Source organism: Euwallacea similis, chromosome 15 (genome assembly GCF_039881205.1).
Source record: "Euwallacea similis isolate ESF13 chromosome 15, ESF131.1, whole genome shotgun sequence".
Taxonomy (NCBI): Eukaryota; Metazoa; Arthropoda; class Insecta; order Coleoptera; family Curculionidae; genus Euwallacea; species Euwallacea similis.
Window position 1 is genome coordinate 855,555 of NC_089623.1, and position 20,331 is coordinate 875,885.

Genomic DNA, 20,331 nt, shown 5'->3' on the forward strand with positions numbered 1-20,331 from the left:
TAATCACCTGGTATGTATATTAATTCAAAAGGCCCTGTTTTCGGGTGCCTAAATGATTTTAATTAGTCTGTGAAAAAGGAGAAATTTTGGCTCCGGTGGCGTTTTGGAATTTTAAAGCCTTTTAATAGTTGACAGCCAATTTGTCTTCCGTTTTCGGGAATCCTGCGAATTTTCTCACTTCGGTGAATGCTCGTTATTCTCACACATCCTTTAATTCCCGACAGCCGAAACTTACGAAAACACGCTGATCGTCTGAACCTGCACAGAAACATAAAATATATAACTTAATATCGAACTAATTTAAAACCTTGATCACATCTATTACGACTGAATACATAAATGTCGCCATTGCCAATATGGCGGCGTCTTTTTTCTAAGCGACCTAAAATATGTGCACCGGTAGCACGTTGTAAGCGCGCAATTACATGCATATTAAAATATCTGAAACATGCATAAAACCCATAAAGAGGATAATAAAAGAGTAAATAGAAAAGAAGCCGTCTATTTATGGACTTTTGTTGCTTTATCTTGTGGAATGGCCGAGTCCGGGTTGCCAGCTTACCGAGAAACGAGAAAAATGCCTGTATGTCATGTAGAAATCTTTTTTAAACGAAGGCAATTTTTCTCAATTTTCAGTCCTCACTCTCCGCGTTGAGATCGTTAACTTCGTCTCTGTTCTCGTGAGAAAACCAAATATCAGCGACACTTTTTATATACAGGGTGTCCGTTTGGCAGTCCCTCGGGCGGCTACGAGTTTGCGATTTCGTAAAAAAATCATTCATGCAGATGCTAATGCAGGTGTATTTTGAAACGAGCGACAACCTCACAAGGCGAAACTTTTGCGCACACCCTGTATGTATTTTTGGCGAAATGAGCATTTGTGCCTGGCAAGGTGATCTGACGTGAGGATCCATCTTAAAATCTCACTTAAGCTAACTGCGACATTAATTTTTGTGAGGTGTTGCAAATGTTTAAATTTCCTTTTAAAATTTTATAGCTTTCAGTTGCTGGTTAAAAAATCTGGGAACTAACACAAGCTCCGGAGAGGATTGAGGAAATATTCAGGCATTTAACCCTTCGTTTCGCGGGTGAGGCCTGTTAGAATCAGTTCAATATATGATATATTTTGTTAAAATTTTGAAATGTAAAAAAACCAATATAAACCTATTATTTCTATCACTTCTTAGCTTGTCTTAACTAAATTTGAGAAAGGAATATTTTTATCCGGCCCCAAAATTATATGTCACTGATTGATGTACATTTTTAGCATCATATGTTTTAAACGTTATTATTATTGAAAAAAAGAAAAATAATGGTCAAATAAAATACATTATTTGAAAGAGGATATATCTAACATTATGACAAATTTAAAATGAACACGAAAACTTTTTCCAGACAGAAAATCTAACACCGCAAAATACTCCAATAAAATAAAGATTTTCTATCACGCAGTCAAAACAAGATGCGGTAATGTGCTTCATGCATAGCTAGCTTTTGCAAAATTTGCAAAAGTACTGTGTTGTGCGTCTTTTCTAATATTTTTTATTTTTAACGTTTGAAATATCCTCTTTTATTTGAACGTATCCTTCTGGGCAAATTTTTGCTAACTGCTCTGATAGCGACATTTTCTTTCACCAGTTCCAACCTCAAGGATTTAAGATATAGTCTTCAGCTTTTTGCATATACGTTAGCTGGATTATTATGCCGAAATATGATGAGCGGTACGATAATTTAACCATAACCTTTGAATATGTGCCTATAAAAAATTTACCACTTTGCACAGGTGAGGCCTGTGGGGACATACAATGCAATAACTCAAAAACCGTTTGATATTTTTTTTACGAAAATTTCAGTAAACTTTTGTCACTAGGTACATGAAAGGTACCTGGAACATGAACAGTTTAGTTTAAATAACTTCAGACTTATAGCTAAATTTAATTTCTACTTGGACTAATAGGCCTCACCCGTGAAACGAAGGGTTAAAAAGATTGCATTTTATGACCGTTTTTCTGGGGCTTTTCTGGGACTCCCTATAGAGCGTGCGCTAATTTTAAAACACACCTTTATTAGCCCCATAGACATCCCCGTAATCGACTTTTTTATGAAATCGTAAATAATCTCATGGGAGGCTGTTAAACGGACGCCCTGTATGTAGGAGCTTTTAAATTTGACCGAAGGACATTTTCTCAAATTGATGATCCAATGTTTTTTAATCCGGCGACGGGAAGGAACATGAACGCAACAGTGCAGTTACAACACTTCTTATTGTGGCATTATGTCCACAATTCCAGCGTTTGTCATTTGTGATCTACGCTCAGTATCAAGTGACAACGTGGCGGCTACTTACTGCGCGTAGTGATAAGATCGCGTGAAGATGCGCCTTGTGTGGCTTTGTAATGGATTGCGCTCGGCCACAACCGCCTTCTGAAAATCTTAATCTTGGGAACGTCTCCTTAACATAATTCCACATTGAGCAAAATAATTTATCGGTTCTTGTCGGATTTGCGTAAGCAGAAAGAATGTCCAGGCCAAACAATACCATGGTCGGTTTAATATGTCATTGGCGAAATAACTCGGCATTTGGTGGAATTAATGGACGGTCATAACTCTTGGTTAGAAGCGTAGTTTCGGAATCTTATCACCAAAATTCCATCGACATTTGACGGCTCTCTTATGGGTGTATATCGGGAAGGTCTCTTGGTAATACCAGTTATCTCCTCAGATCTATCGCCTCGATAGTTTTCGGCTTGGCTACTTTTTATTAGATAAATCGTCGTCGATGCACCCACTTCCTCAATCCGACTCAGAGGTCAGCTAAACGCAGCTTATAATGTTTTAGTGTTTAATCATTTATCTGTGAATAGCGCTAAAAATTCTAAACGGCATATATCACAGCGGATATCGTCCCATTCTGACACAAAATCGTCGGACCAACTACTGTTTTTATAGCTGTTTTATTGCACTGCTTTCTGGCATTTCACGTAATTAACCGACCATATAAAACACGTTATTTGCACTTTGTTAAATGACTGTTATAGATATATTTCCATAAAATTCTTCATGGGGGACAAAACGCATGGTAATTTACCAGGAAGAAAAAATGAAGTTTATGTCGTAATTCGGGTAGATCATAGGAGTTCGACGATAAAATGTTTGATCATATCACTTCCCGAGCACGTCGGTCATTCTTCAGACATGGCCGACATCGACATTCGTCTCAGACCCTTTCGGTTTTTGAAGCTGATCCCGCCGGGAGATTAGATCTGACCGATTTGTCGTTGTGCCGCATTATCAGGAGCTGCAACTAACTGAAATTAAATAAATAAGGGTTTATTATATAAATCGCTAAGCCCACGGAAGTAAAGAACAATATTCCTCTCGTGGACTCGAATAAATTCCCTTGGGAGATAACGTCGGCGTAATTACATCGCCAGCTCGTCAATTAACGGTGTGGTTTTACGACGCGATTTGCGACTCCCGGAATAATCTTCCTCCTGAAGTATTACTTTTCTTTTCAACCAGTTTTAAAGCTCTATTTAAATTGCAATATTTCACTTGTACGCTCATTGCGTTTGTAGCATCAATCATTCGTCCATAACTCATCACATCCCTTCATTTAAACCTAATTGATTCAAATTGAGAATTCCTGCTTAAGTATCATTCTTCAATAAATCAAGGTCATAAAAGTTGTTTCTCTGTTCTTGTTAAGGAAAGAACTGTTCAAGTTTTTTAGTCGCAGGAAACACCGAAAGTAATAGTCATAGATAAACCTCTGTTGGTGTAGCCACAATTTTAGCATCATTTTCGAGGGTTAGTTGGGGTTAATTGATTCTTTGATGGACAAAGAGTTCTGATCACAGAACTCCTTTTCAGAAAACCCTTGGCTTATCGGTCGGAACGTGTTGGAAGGAAATGGTGGACAAACATGTTGAAAGTCGTTTAAGTGGCCAATAAGCGAAATTGGTATACTGGGCGTTTCGAAGAAATCGTTCCGTGGTGATGGCTGCTCGAAATCTAGGAGACCCGGGAATTTCGAGCGCCCTACGGGGTGTTAGGGAAATCATTTTCGTAAATTTAACCAATGATTAATAAGAACATCATTTTGAACAACAAAGTTCCTTACAGCAGGGGTCGAAAACCTGATAGTTTTTCCAAAAAAAAAGTGTCAAAGTTGGTGGAGGAGCTGTGATAAGCTTTGAAATTTTAGTAGTGTTGAAAAATTTGTATTTGACGTGTAACAAAAAACGTTAAAATTCCTCAACAATACCATTGCTAAAAGCAATTTAAAACTGAATTCATAACTAATAATATCAGGTAAACTTAAGCCGCCCTGAACGTGGCCGAGATAAAGGAATTTATTTTTGTCATGATGATTTTTTGCAATTCCTTAATACTCGATAGCTGATAAAACACGACCTTTTATTCGTACGTGAATTTATTCAAACTTATTAACAGTACCCTACGTGAAAATGTATTTTAAACTCGAGTATCGTGACGTGCTTTTGATTTATGGAGAGGCGCTACAGAATTCCGAAGAAGTTAGGCGCATTTACGCTAATCGTCATCCAGAAAGAAAACCTCCAGCTCGACAAGCATTTGAGCAAGCTTTCTAAAGTCTTCTGGATATGTAGGCCGACAACGAAAAGTCGGTCCTGAAGCCAAAGAACAAATCGTAAACCTTGCTGAAGAGGATTTGATCCGGAGTAGAGCATGCATGGATTCAAATGATGGCCACTTCGAACATTTAATGCAATAAAAACAATATTAAATTTGTTTTTGATTGTGATGTGAGTGGAGTAAAATGTATAACGTGTTATGCTAATTAGAAATTAAGACAATAAAATTAAAGGTAAATGGCTTTCCAAAATAATAAAATAAGAATCACATGTTTAAATTTTATAAATTTAGTGTATTTTGTTAGTTATATACTCTAAAACCTATTAGACCCAGAAAAACATGTAAGAATGCATATCTACTTTTTGCGGCTATTTAGATAGGTATCGAAATGAAATAAACACTACGCAACGTTGCCAATTCTCAAAAGATGTGGTTTTGTTTTCTGGGGAAATGGTTATAAGGCACATTTTTTTCCAAAATGGTGGTCTTCATCATTAGTTAAACTTATGAAAGTTCTTTCCCTAACACCCTGTATTGGCAGTTGCCGGTAATAGAAATCTGCCAAATTTCATAGAATTGGCTCAAATTCTCTAGTGATCATTTATAATCTTCTAACATTACAATTTTAAGTTTTCTGCCGAGGTTTTGAAGAATTCTGCAGGTACATATTTGTAATTAAAAAAAAAATCTCAACTGATACCGCCCAAAAATTAGCATGTTTTTTCTTACTGTGTCACCTTCTATTTTCGGCCCTTTTTATAATTTCCATGAAATTCATATTCAAAAGATTTGAAACAGCATGTATAAAAGACTAATTCCACTTCCACACTACATATGAGAAAACAAGCAAGCGCGGTACTTAAACGGTCCACAAGTTTTTTAAGGAATTTCATATTGCAAATCAAAGGAGATTTTCATATATAGATTACAAATATAGATTTTCTGAGATTAATAATAATTAAGTTGTACGAGAGAACTCAATGAAAGGTACTTACGTATAGTATAACGGTTGATTATAAATTATGGGCGCTCCGCGCATGGCACCTTTTATAATTTCACACTACGAATTATAACTGAGATTTAGCTATTCGAATAAAAATTTAATTTCAGGGAGAGTTACTGAGGTATGGTAATTAATATAAATTATAAATAATATTTGGTTCCGCAAGTTATGTTCCCCCCGCCCAACACTTGAATAACAATGCGATTTGTTTTTTTTCCATAAATTATAAATGTATAAATCATGCAAAATCGTTCAAGTACCTAAAAAAATATTTGTTTTCCCTTTCAAAATACCAGCGGTCTCAAAACTACTTTGGATGACTGGAAAACCATCATTCTGGATCAATTACCGTGAATTGCCGGACTTTCTTAGCAAACGTGGTTGATAAAGACTTTTATTCTCATTTCTTCACCATTTTAAGGAGCTTAATTGCATACTACTTTCACTCATTTTTTTTCTTATCAGAGTCAATTTGTTGGTAAGTGATCGTATAAGCAATTCGCACAAAGTGACGCGTTTTGAGGACTTATTTAAAAATAACTAGTTTTTCAAAAAATACCAAAAATCTGATAACTATACACTAAATCAAAATGAGCACATGGCGCTGGAGTAATATGTATTTCTGCATTTTAAAATGTCGACAAATCGAAAATAACGGTCTTGTTGAAGACTAAAACAAGATCGACACAAAATGTTTCTTTTCATGGAAATTCATTTTAGTAAATAACCTTTAAAATTGATAAAAATTCTCCTTATTTTTCTGCACTTTTCTTTGTAATTTTGCTCAAGAGAAATCACCCATTTCGCAGCTGGCATTTTCTCAAGCCATGCCTTACATTTTCCATTGCGTTTGCAAAAAAGCCAAGACCTTTCAAGCTCCTCACGAGTTTGATTTTAAATTCAATCAAATTTTGACAATAAATTTCCAAAGACAAATTAATTCATTGTAAGTTAGACAATTACATTTCAATAGGTTTTAGGATGTAGAATTCGCCACAATTTCCATACCCAGTAAAAACGAATAGAAATTAAGCGAATTTTTACAGTAGATAATAGAGTCTGAGCTGTCAGCAATATGGATAAGCTAGCCCGATGTTCCAGAAGGAACGTTCTGCGAAACAGCTGCAGAAGAAAAAACCAAATGTTCTATGAGAACGTATGAATCTTTAATATGATCATCGCACGGAAATCATCGGAAATAGGCTACAGGGCAGTATCCTCTTCGCCGACGGCCGAGGCCGAAGAGAACATTGTAAAGTTTGAAAAACCGAACATTAAGGGAAAGGGCAGCGGTCCTCTCCACTTTTATTGCAAGAAAATGATTTATTGATATAAATAATTTTTACGTTAACATGAGTGAATTATTGAATTCCCCCGCTCCCCTGAGCGCGTGACGAAACGGCAAAGTTAATTCCTGAGAAAATTTTCAACGCTCTGTTTGGCAAAGCGTATCGTTACAAACCGATCTTGAGCCATCATCGGCCGAAAATATTTGAAAGATATTCCATGTGAAAATATTATTTAAATAATCCCCGCGGTCAAATTCCACATGTCAATGAGTATCTAGCCATCAAGTGACAGTTCAGGGGCCTATCTCCTTCCTTATCTTTCCGACGAAGTAATTTCGTCTATCCTTTGCGTGCATATTTTCGTTATGCAACGACATCTTTGTGCGAATTATGTCTTCGGCCATATCGCGAATCATTATCAGCACGCACACACGTCACCAAAATGGACCAATCAGGACCCAGAGGCACCATTTCGGACAAAATATTGGGGCGGTACGTCTGTCCGATTTTAATGAGTTTACATTGCCGGACTTTTCGTCCGAGAATTGCACCGGACAGGGCCGTATTTGCCATAATGGGGCCGTTAGTCTGGCAAGTGTTTGCATATTTGGGCTATAAAAGTCCCGATTTAGCTAAATCCTTGAAATTATGAGACACCTTTGTTGCCTCTCGACAAGCGTTCGTTGCCTTATTGAAATTTAAAGCAGCTGAATTCGAGAATTATTCATATAAGCATACGTTTCCGTTAGATTGTGACCACGTCCATCTTAATGGTAAATTGTTAGATACCATGCGTGAGTGCGTAACCGAACCTAACGCTCAATTTTCGTGTGCACCAACCCGCATCTGTGGTGCCCTTTTCGCATTCACGACGCGAGTTATTTGCGGTTTGCACGTTACGAAACGAATTTATTACCTGGGTACCGTCACACGCATAAAAACCGTCAATGGTTCAATTAACAATAATTAATATTGATTGCGGAGCCCCAACGATAATGGCATCGCTTAATGAATACAGAAAGAAATCGTCTAAAACAAAGAAGAACGGAAATATTTTCGATTTTAAAATGATAATGTAATTCCATTATACTGGTGGTACGACTCAATCATAAATCATGACCCTAATTGGCAGTGCCCCAACAAGACTCGATATGGTACCACTGTGTTTTGTAACTGGATTAATATGGACATATGAAATTCAACTTCAAGCCTATGTTAAGGGGATTCAAATCCTAAAAACCCCTACTTTGATGCTGTGATTTGATAAACTTTTTTCCTGTTTCGTCAAAATTCTGAAAATATACGGATTCTCTGGAACCTTCTCAGGATTCATAGATTGCGGCATTTGAATTTCCCGAAATTTATCCACATTCAAGAACAAATTTATTATCTGCTCAGAATCTCTATTTAAAATTCTATATTTTTGGAAATTTGCAATTGACCAATTAGTCGGACTTTATATCTGAAATTGAAATTTCGTATAACAGCTTCTGGACTAAAAATAGGGCTTTTTACGAATCTTTAGAATTACTGAGCTGATTTTACACCTTAAAACTCTAGATTTTCGCAAACTTACCAGTAACACTTCAATTTTCATTAACACGTCTGCATCGCTGTTCAAATCAAGAAACAACAAAACTGGTCCCAGATGGGACACTAGACAAGATGTTAATTTCAGGAGATAGTAGTTCCGACTTTAGCACATGATTCCCGATCGCTATTCCAAGAACATGCAGCTTTTCGATCAGAAGCCCCTGATCATAGGCCTTCGAGAGTCATAAAACGCTTTTCACCACATGGTCTTGAAACATTTTCAAATTTGTCCTGGCTGATCCACCCCGAAAGAATCAACGGTGTATTGCTGACTAGATACCTCCGATTTCAAGGCTCATCAGTAATTATTGATTCAAACAGATTTGCCATAATCGGAAATAAAGCACCCAGACTTGAAGATTGACACAAGTCAGGAGCGTTTCCATGTGGAAATGGCCCTTCTGAAGAGCTAGAACACGTGAGCGTATAAAATTCGTCAGAAATGTAGAAGGCCCAGTACTCCCGTTGTTATCTAGGATGAGAAGTTTTTTCGTAATTTTAAGATCAATAGTTTCCAGTTCAGGCATGTCTTTGCGATTTCTGCCTCAGCGGTTTCTGGGGCTTGGAGGTATGAGGCGCCTCAGAGGAATGACCATGCAGCCATTTCCCAGTCAGGTCCATTAGAGTCTTGAAGTTCAACCAGTTTGCACCTCGATTCTTTACCATCCTTAGAATTGACGTCTTAATTTATGGCGTTTCAGTTCATTCAGGTCATTTACCTTGTTTGCAAATTCCACCTTCCTCCCCTTTCAAGGACTCAGTTCTGAACTTATCTCCAAGTCTTTTTTCAAATAATTTCAATTACCATTTCAGTTACATGCTTGAAATTCCGCATAAAATAGTTAGTCATAAGTTACAAGTTATGTTTTGGTAAATAGCTTGTGTGGTAAATGGGAATGGGAGGTTGTGTGACACCTCGTTTGAATCGTGTGAGAACGTTACTGGTTACTAAACAAATTACTAAGTAACCATGGATGTTATTGCCACATTTGCATTGGAAATAAAATTGGATGTCGCAGCAACAACTTGTTTTCTACTTGTTAAGTTCAATCTATTGATTTCCTTCATCTGAAGAAAATTATGACCATGACTCACACCTTAGACGATAACTTTGAAGCAGTTTTGATTTTTGGAGATGCTGGAAAAATTACCATTTATCATCGGTGTGTTTAATGCCGGATTTCCTGAAAAGCTAATATCCAAGCCATTTTTGCAAAAACATACCTCCCAGCAATTGGTAGGGAAAAAATTTTGCTTCAAAAACTCCCTCTCTTAGATTAAAAAAGGTAAGACTCCTGATGCGGTAATTAATCCGACTTACAGTCGATATCTGTAGTTACTGAATTGTGTGGAGTAAGGGGAATGTCCTAAGAGTCCTGAAAAGGAAAAAAAGATTAGTTTCATTTATATAAATTTGCCATGCTACATGCTTTCTCAGAGGATGATCTAAACCGGAGATTGGAATTTTGTGAATAGTTAACAGGAACGGTTAGAAAAAAAGGAGTCTTAATGGAAAAATCGACAAACAGAACGTACGACACCGAAGCAATACTAATTCGTATATTTTTATTGAGGGGCACACTCACCCACTGTTTTCTTGTAAATGTTAATGGTTGGGTGAAAAGATCTTGGGCAGTCATGTCAGTGGATCAATTCTCATCGGACAACATCTTACAGGAGACCTTTGTAAAAATCTTTTGGCAACTGAAGTTGAAACTTAAATCAAACAAATTAAGTTACACAGTCGAAAAGAATTTCAAATTCGTAAAGTTAATTTCAGCAGGACGGATTTTGGGGGAGTTTTAAGATCGTCAAGAGACGTTAATCAGAGATTGGAAAAAATTCAAAGAGTCCTAAACGCATTAGGTACACGAACATTTTCTTTCGCAAAAATTGATTTTTTCTACGAATAGAAAAGGAAAATGAATCTGGAAGATTTGATTCCACACCCCTGTATATACTCGTTTCAGTTGGGGGGCTGTATTTCTGTATTGCTACTCCGAAAACATAGAGGTGGAAGTGTACTGTAAAAAGAATCAATGTGAGTGGCCATAACCTCCAAGGTCGGAATGGAGCGCATTAATTGCTTCGATTATCTGATCGGCTACCATGGTACTGAGCAAACGAAATTTGACGGACCGAAAACCGGGCCCGTCCGGGCTGACACTTGCCGGGGATCATTAATAAACGGCCTAATTGATTGCATTTCTTGCACTTCGAGATCCGACAGATCTGCGAGATTGATTGTCCAAATTAATGCAAATTTCACGAGGGGCCCGATCCTTATCACCGGCTTAAATATCCTACACGGTTTTCGTATGCGAAAATTTCGGGGGTAATAAACGACATTGCCTCGTTGGACGCTTTTCTTTTTAAATTACTTTAGCGGTCAAGAAGGAGTCAATCACCCTGTGAGCATCACGTTATAGGACCAGAACGGTGCTTGGTACCGAGAATAGGATTGATTGTTGGAGGGTATTCCAGGAGCTCCTATTAATACATTGAAATAAACCTATTGCGAGATCGCGGCAAGATGGATCTATTCGAAATTCTACCATAGCAAATGTGAAGTTTCAACATCTACGAATTTACATGCAAAGTTTTCGAAATATGTTTCTCTTTGGGGATAATTGACTAGGCACTAAGAAGGGCCTATTAATTGGACAACAAATTTTATGTCCCTTAAAAAAAGCTTTTTTGATTTTGATTTTATATCGATAAACAAACTTTATCGAATTTTTAAAGTATCTCTAATATATTTTCCATTTAAAAGGTAAAGTGGCAACAATGTAATTTTCAGTAGAGCTGTAAAAGTTGTAGCGATGAGACTTGTTCTTATTTTTTTGCAGTTTTTGCTCTAGAAATTTATTTTTATAGCGAAATAATAGGTATAATTACTAACAAATAGTGCTATATAATAAGAATGTAAGATTTTTCAAAAATGCGTGATTTCCAGTTTTGAACAATAGTTGCTTGCATCTGGAATCTATATGCCCTATCGAATTTTTTGATGGTTTATTTATATACTAATATACTTTTTGTTACCTTCATTTTTAGGGTTAATCATTAACAACGGTTCCCTTTTTATATCGATAAGAATTTTTTACATTTTTTTTTTTTAAATAAAAGATTCGAGGCTTATTTGGATGATATGGACTACATACATTTTTTGTACACATCATAAAATATCCTAGAAAAATCAATTTTAGCAAAATTAAGGTGATGCGAAACTTATGAAGTTGGGTGTATTAACCTAATTTAGGTTTTCTAAATTATATCTATTTGTATAGATACAGTTTCACTGATTATATTAACTACTTTACAAATGATGTTGGATTGTGAAAAGTGTTGGAAATTTCGACTTTCAACAAAAGTACCTTTTTTATGTAAAAATCTTCAAATTTGTATTTTCCCTATAAAATCGTCAGTGAAATTAAGTACGAAAAAGTTTAGGTACTTTTTAAGCACCATCCCGTGTATTACCTGCCCCCGGAAAAACGTGGCAATTTCTTTATAGGAACTTAGAACAAAAAGCTATGATAAAGAACGACATTTAGTCAATTTAACTCGAAACGTTTTGAAAATTTTAATAAAAAACCATCCTCAGGAACCAACCTTTCACATCCTGTATATCGAAAGCGAAGCGCCTTTCAATATACGTTTATATGAAGTGTTTGTTATATTTTGGGACCTAAAATATATGGTTGAATTTATGGCACTATGATCAGAGACACCTCGTATATTATTTAGGGCAAAAGCAACAATATAGGGCTAGTAATCTCTCGAAAATGAAACAGTATCTAAATAAAACAGACCCATTACATAATTCATAATTTATCCCTTCGCTCAATTTGTATGCGGAAAATGTCTCAGGATAATGAAATTCAATTCCGCACGCAAACTTTCGTATTTTCGCAAAGCTCGGGACGAAGATCCCAATAAAAGCAGCATGTTGAAGCTATAAAATCAACACCGGGCACCTTGTGACTTTTTCGCTTTTCCTCGTTTATTATACGTGTTTGTAAATCATAACCGTAGTTAGCTGCGAGCAGTTCTTTCATAAATATTAATGGGGATAAATCAGAGTTAATTAGTTTCAAGTAAAATGTTGCGATTAGTTGTTATTTATATCTTAATCTCTCTACGTATCAACCGAAATAGAAACACTGTTGATTATGGATCAGAATGAGGAATTGTAGATGACAAACTCTGACAGAATTTTTTTTCAGTCCGAAATGGATATTCCTGCGTTCCAGTAGCTCTCGCAGAAGGCCTGGACATCAAGCTCAATGCTGCCGTGCGGAAAGTAGAGTACAATGACCAAGGGGTGGAAGTCACGGTCTACAATCCCAGAAACCCTGTTACTACCAACACATATCATGGTAAATCTCCACCATTTGAAGCCACAATTCTACAAATTTCTCTTTAGCTGACGTAGTACTGTGTACTCTACCGCTCGGAGTACTGAAACTCAGCGCAGTACCAACTAGCGGTCAGTTGAACACAGTGCAGTTCAGCCCACCTCTCCCAGATTGGAAAACCTCCGCAATCCAGAGACTAGGGTTCGGGAACCTTAATAAAGTAGTACTGTGCTTTGAGCGCATCTTCTGGAATCCTCAAGCAAACTTGTTCGGACATGTCGGTAGCACCACTGCCAGTCGCGGAGAACTCTTCTTGTTCTGGAACTTATATAAAGCTCCAGTGTTGCTGGCCCTTGTAGCTGGCGAAGCTGCCGCCATCATGGAAAATGTCACTGATGATGTGATTGTCGGAAGGTATGTTAAGTGGCATAAAGATTTGGGTATAATATCAAATGTAAATGAGGAAACAATTAGTGTGAAATATATTACCATAATCCAATTTGGACGGAATGTCGGTTGTCCTGTAGATGAAGTCATCAAAAGAATAATAAAAAAAATTTACAGTTAATCGTGTTTATTCTCCGTACATAATTTGAAGAAGTCATAATCGGATTAGCAGTTTCGAAAACGGCTTATTTTCATGTGTTGAGACTTAAGGCTCCGCGATTAATAACGAGAATAATTCAATCGGCTTGAAATTTATTAGATGGTGTTAAAGCCCGTGCGCTAGACGAGGAGCGATTTTATCTCTTGTGTAGCTGGTATATTACCATATTTGAGACGTGAGTGTTTTAATTATTTATAAAAATGTTCGTCGTCATGAAACACACTTTTACGAGTCTGCACGGCTGTATATTTTGAAAGATATTTATTCGATAATCTCTTAACATTTGTCTCAAATATTCGTTTAATGGAAAGCATTTTAAAACCTTCTATCGAGCAACAGAATACTTCGCAGTTCGGCCATTAGTCGTTAGCTGGCGGGTCCTTAATCTGGTAGGTCAAAATATCGCACCAAACACGTGCCAACTGGCTATTTTTGACGAAATGGTGAAGTAATACTTAGAAGGTATCCAACTTTGCAGATTAATAGAAATCTCTGCTAGAGAAACATCGGCTCTTGCTGCCTATAAATCTTAACAAGACAGCGTCGCGATTTATTAAAAAAATCTCACAATGTTGTCAAATTAAGATCGACTAGAAAGGGTTTCAAATTTATAGAAAAGAAGATGGAATTCCATCTTCCTCGAGAGGTTCAGGTTTTCTCCACAACTCACAAAAATGTTTTTGAACCAGTAATGGTTTCTTTTGTTTTCAAAGCTTCACGATCTGTGAATATACCTTTTCAAGTTGCCCCACGTTGCAAGATTTAGTTTACAGGGTTGTCATTTTTATACGTACATATTTGGATTTTTTCGCACGAGGAAAATCTTCAATAAGACACGTAATCGAATGTTCTGGTGACCAAGTAGTGTGGGATCCATCGAAGCGCCTATCCACTTAAAACCTCGGGAAAACCAACCTGCAACAGTCCGAGACTGTCCCCGAGGGATATAAGCATGAGAGACATAGAGACGTGTGCGGTTTGAATTAGCTGATCATTCTCTTGTGGCTAGGTCCAGGAATAAGGTCTTTGTCCGAATAATCAGTTCGTCTCTTTGTTCTTAAGAAGTCTGGCCCTGGAAAATGCAATGGTCCGCGGTGTCGGAGAATCCGCAGTCTCTGCAATGCGGGCCCGTCTTTCCTATCCGGTATGTGAGGTTTCTAAAATTTCCGTGACCGCTGAGATCCTGTGTTAGATAATAATTTAGGGTGTTGTCGGCACAACATCCGATTCTAGATCAGAGACTAATTTCTTAGTCCACTGTCCTTTGTTCTCCAGACCTGTTCGCCGCTTTTGCCATTTCCGAATGGTCGTTTCCCTTGTGTCCCGTCTGTCCCTGTCCTACCTGGACTACCTCGAACGATACTAGGTGGTACGAAGTCATAATCCATAATAGAGCCTTTTTTGTACCCTTGCCAACATCCGTTGGTGTTTCTTGATGCTCCTCCGTAAAAAATAGTATCTGGCGTGACTAGTCTCTTTGTCGCGCACATGTTCCTCTGCAGTTGTCCTATTTTCTTTTTACTTTCATTGCACTTATGCGTTAGGGGTTGTGCATAATATAAATTGGAGCGACATCAGACGCCCAAGTTTCTGATGGATTTCTCGGATTCTATTGTTAAATTGCCGCCTAGAAAATGTATTTCATTTCTCTCCCTTTTCTTATTTAATGGCTGCTTCCGTTTTTCCGGGGCTAGTCTAAACGAAACATATTTGGACCTGGGAAGTTACAGGAGTTAAAAAAATAAACAGGCAAAATCTCATGTAATTTCGCTATCGCAGCTCTCAAAATGTAGTTTTCATCTTTTCGAAATTCCAAAAAATAACTATTTGAAGCCTGTTTTTTTTATCTATAAAAATTTTAAAAAGCTCTAAAAATATTTTAAAACAACATTTATATTAAATCTGAATAACTCCTGAATTGGCACTTTTCACTCAGTGATTACCTCACTATGCATTCGCAGATGTATCGCAGTCCTTCGAGGAATCTTTGGTCAGTCGGGGGTCCCCCAACCCAAAGAAACTGTAGTAACCCGTTGGAGGGCCGACCCATGGTCCCGCGGATCTTACAGTTTCGTGGCAGTGGGCTCCTCAGGATCAGACTACGACTTACTGGCAAGCCCAGTAATCCCACCAAATGCTCGGGGGGTATCCACCACCTCAGGAAAGGCCAGGGTTTTCTTCGCAGGAGAGCACACCATTAGGAACTACCCAGCAACTGTCCACGGGGCTTATCTCAGCGGTTTAAGGGAAGCCAGCAGGATCGCCGATCAGATTATTGGAAATCCATGTCAACCGCAGCCTGCAGATGAGAAGAATAATTGAATTATTAATAGGCGTTCATTGTACTTTGGTGTTTCGTAATAAATAAATGTTTGATTTTGGTGTTTGTTTGGAGATTTATGTAGTGACAGAAGACGGATATTTACACGCTTAATAACGGTAGAGTTTATGAATATGCTGGAGTCTTCAAAGAAGTCTAAAAGGTTGAAATTAGTTTCTTATGAATAAACATTGCAAAGGCAGTCATCGGATACAGCCGCGGATATTAATCATTTTGTCTAAATTTGCATAGTTAATGAAGCGATGAAAATTAATTTTCTTACCAGTTAGAAAACCTTTTTGTGCATGTTTTCACGGGAGGCAATAGGCGAGTAATTATTGTTTATGTTTGCATTAATTTGCCATATTTTTCAGCTAATGCATGACGCAATTAGAAAAGTGTTGTGATAAAAACCACAACATTCTGTGAGGCGGTTATGCAAAAGGGCATGTGAATAATTCGCCCAGGCTTGCCGTGTATTCAAAAAATGACCGGGACCGAAATTTAAATTTAAAAATAGGCGATCCATCGACTATTTGTCATGTCAGTGTCCGAGTGATCGACGACGACCCATCTCGTTCCGACATTTGCATATTGATGCTTCGCGTGGCGATCGCCTGTTTCAAAAGAGCTACAGTGAAAAATCGTCGCTTTTGTTGTCTGTATCGCGAACAGATAGAGTTATTGAACCGGGATGCTCATGAAAAATGGGAGATATTTGTCTTTACTTGTCGAGAAATTGTGCAAGTACCTTCCTTCTCTATGCACGTAAACTGGGCTCGTTGAAATCGCCGGTTCTAAATTCCTTGGTGTGGTGGTACCGCTAGTCTAAAGAAAAGTGAACTAGATTTTCGTAGTTTATGCTAAATAGTATATACATTCTCATTCATTCGTATCAATTTCTATGTAAGCCGCATATAGCGAAATTACAAAAATCTAACTACCCAAAGAAATTTTCTGCTTGAGTCTGGTTAACATCAGGAGAGAGATGAGCAATATAACAATATAAAAAGGAAGGATTAACAAGCTATTATTTTCCCAAAACTGGATTTGTCTGTGCCTATTGCAATATCAAAATTTTTCTATTATTCCAATTCATATACGAGATTCCAAAATTTTCTGATAACTCAGAAATGCTGTACGGAAGGAAATCGAGAAGTACTATAAAGAATGAGCTTCGTGGCGCCACCTATCATGTAGAGCCATAAGGTCTTTGCAGCGGCATTCAGCAAACTTTGTTATTCGCTTCAGCATTATAGAACTTATGCCCTCTGTGCAAAGATGTCGCGACAAATTCTACTTCAAGATCTTTCCTCAAATCGAAAGGGCTTATACAGAATGTTCATTTGAAAACTTACCACCCCCTATATTGTAAAAACCGAAACACATATGGAAGTATTGAGTAAGGTGGTCTTCCCAGTTGCGAGAGGGAACACTTTTGACATTATCTGCATAAGTCTAATTATCACCCCTTGATACCCTGAGGCCCCCACTTGAAAATTTTAAATGGCACTCCCTAGCGAGTTGCACCTCATATTAAAGGTAATTAAAGGACAAAATATCGGTGCATCAGGAAACTCGATATGTCAAAACGTTTTCAAGGAATCAAGGAAAGACAGACGAAAAGCCAATTTAATGTTATTTATCAATGGGGTTAAAAATACCAACTTACCCGTAAGAAATGTGTAGGAAAAACGTTTTTGGACTTATATTTTGTCACATCTAAGTTGCTAGGTGTTCAATATGATTTCCATTTTGTTCTAAACAGAAATACAATCTACTTTCGAATTCATATCGAACCCTTTGAAAAGTGTTTCTAGTAATGGCCCAATTTTCTTCGGCTATGCAATTTTTTAGTTCATCAATATCTTCAGGATGTGATTTATTAGCAACTGATTTAAGATGACCGCAAAGGAAAAAATTAAGAGGCGCTAAATCAGGAGACCTTCGAGGCCATTGAATTGCCCCTTTTCTGCCAATTTATCTACCTAGAAATCGGTCATCAAACCATTATCGCAACGGCGTGACATAATGTGCTCCGTCTTGTTGAAAATGCAAAATGTTTTCGTTTAGTAGATGATCGCTATTGTGATCTATTTGCGTTGCAACAGCCTCTGTTACAAGATGATCAATTGACTCTTGTAACATATTGCGGTATACTTTACAATCAAGGTTACCATCGATGAATAATGATCCAATTACAGCGTCTTCCAAAATTCCAGCTCATGCATTACCTTTTTGAAGCTACTGAGTATGGCATTCCCGAAAAACGTTTCGTCGCACTAATAACGACAATTCTGCTTGTTAACAAAACCATTTAGATAAAATGTGCGCTCACCAAAAAAATAGATATTTTTAACAAGATTTTGGACAGTGGTAATTAGTGTTGTCATGCTTTCACAAAACTCAATTCTGGGATCAGGATCATTCTCAGCCAGTGCTTGATGAATTTGCATTTTGTATGGGTGGAACTTGTGTATTTTGGTAATTTTTGCAATAGAACCAATTGAAATTCCAGTTTGATGAGACATTTTCTAATTGATGTGTTAGTTCAGTCACGAATTGCCTAAATACTTCAATTGTGGCAACCTCATTCAATATTTTGTTTGATTTTGAATTGACTACTAACCCTATCGTTGTAATTTTTTCTAGAAGTTGCTTCACGTAGATGCAGGAAAGAATAAAAACAGAACAAATACAGTTAGTGAGATGTAAAGATGCTGAAGATGTTTTGCTCTACCCGGACACATCCAATGCCCCGAGGATGGTGAGGAGGAGTCAGTGGCCTATAACTACCGGCTTTTATCAATTTTTCTATTCAACATCAGAAGAGGTACTTTGAAGTACTGTAGAACTAATAAGAAAATAAAGCTAAAAATTATTAGCGACGAGAATTAATGCTGATGAAGCTTTATAAAACATAGGGTAACGTTTGTCCTGTTACTTCATCTTATGGGTTGCTGCTATAAGGTGTACAGGAAAATTACAGAATTTTCATCAGAATTATCACAAATACAATTTTATATTTTGAAAAAATGGTGTTTTAAAAAGATTTTTTTAAAATAAAAATATCTTCGAAACGGTTAGGTTTAGGTATAGGGATATCTAAAAAGAATTTGATAAGGTTAATCCCTAAATGCCAAAAATGCAAAAATATACCGGATGTTCCATTTGAAATAAGGACGTTGACATTGACTTCCGATATAACCGGAAGTAGTATGGCATTTAAAATATTTAAAAAAAGGTTGTAGTTATATTAGTTTAACCCCAAAATATGAAAAATTAAAAATAGTTACAAGTCCAAAAGTTTCTAATGAAACAGTTACATGAATCACCCTGTATTTTCCATTTTAGCAGCAAAGGTACGAGTCGAATGTTACGAGCTTCAGTCAATAGACAGAAATGTTAAATTATCATAATATGTAGCAATAAATTTTTTTAAAATTAAGACATGAAATGGAAACGTAAAACGCGTTGTTTAAAAGCCCAAAAGAAAAGCTCATCACTGGCATGGCAACTAGAGAATCTCGTCTGTAAGCGCACTTGCGAGAACTCCTTTGTTACGGAAATTGCCTAAAACCGAACGCCCCGAAAACATTTTATTAACAAGTTTAAAATTCGATCCCACGCGTTCGTTCCAATTTGTTTATATTATCCCGAAAACTTTCCCATTGTTTCCCGTTTTGCCCTGTTTTATATTCACTCTATCGAATTCCTATATCCCAGTGAAGCGCCCTTTTGCGCTCGGCCCGTCCCCTTGGGACTCACTTTTTGACAATCCTTATAAAACTCTTAAAACGGTCCTGGGAAACGTCCATGTCATCGTTTTTATTTCAGTGGAACACACAGAAAAATGTCTGGGCTCGATTATTGGAAAATCGAGACACGATTCTGTGACAGGGAAATTATGTATCAATAAATGTTTCCTCAGAAAGTCTCGTCAAATTCAGGTTTATCCCAATATTCAAAGGATTTTTTGTCGGTTTTGTAGGCCAAGAATTCTTGAAAGCATCGAACCAGTTTTGAAGTTTCCGTGCATTTTTTCGAAGTCCGATTTTCGTTCCGATAAAATGCAGATCAATTTTAACACATCCCCGCAATTTAAAACCGGGTCCAAACATTAAAAAATTAATTCGCCTATAAACCCGTAAAATTGTCTCGTGTTTCAGTTAATTCCCGCACATATACGCGAAAAATCGTTGTTATATGAGATCTTTTTGTGCGTAAAACCGGGTCTCATTGGCCGGGTCCTAATTCCGTCATTTCGAGGGCGCTTCGAATCCGTATGCCCTCAAAGTGTTTTTTTATTTAAATTAATGACAATGCTGTAGGGAATTTCTCCGTTTCTAACCCCATCTGTGCCGAATTCGAATTAGAGCAAACTTGAAATTAAATGTAGTCTAAAACTCGAAATTTATCTGTCCCTACAACGTTATGAAAGAGACTCAAATCCCTTTCGCAAACATGTGGCCCCAAGTCTAAATTGCTTCAAGCTCAATTATAAACAATGAGTAAATACTTTTGTGTGTCCCCTCATTTAA

At 37.2% G+C, this 20,331-nt stretch overlaps 1 protein-coding gene across 1 annotated transcript in view; it reads left to right on the plus strand.

The window, feature by feature from the left end:
• Positions 1–15,846, plus strand: part of Su(var)3-3 (lysine-specific histone demethylase Su(var)3-3) — a 190,838-nt gene extending 174,992 nt beyond the window's left edge. Inside the window, exons 10-12 of the mRNA XM_066397660.1 lie at positions 12,732–12,884; positions 12,932–13,277; positions 15,432–15,846. Of these exons, the coding sequence (XP_066253757.1) occupies positions 12,732–12,884; positions 12,932–13,277; positions 15,432–15,792 (860 nt within the window). The 3' untranslated portion in view covers positions 15,793–15,846. The remainder of the gene's footprint in view (positions 1–12,731; positions 12,885–12,931; positions 13,278–15,431) is intronic.
• The last annotated feature ends 4,485 nt before the right edge of the window (positions 15,847–20,331 follow it).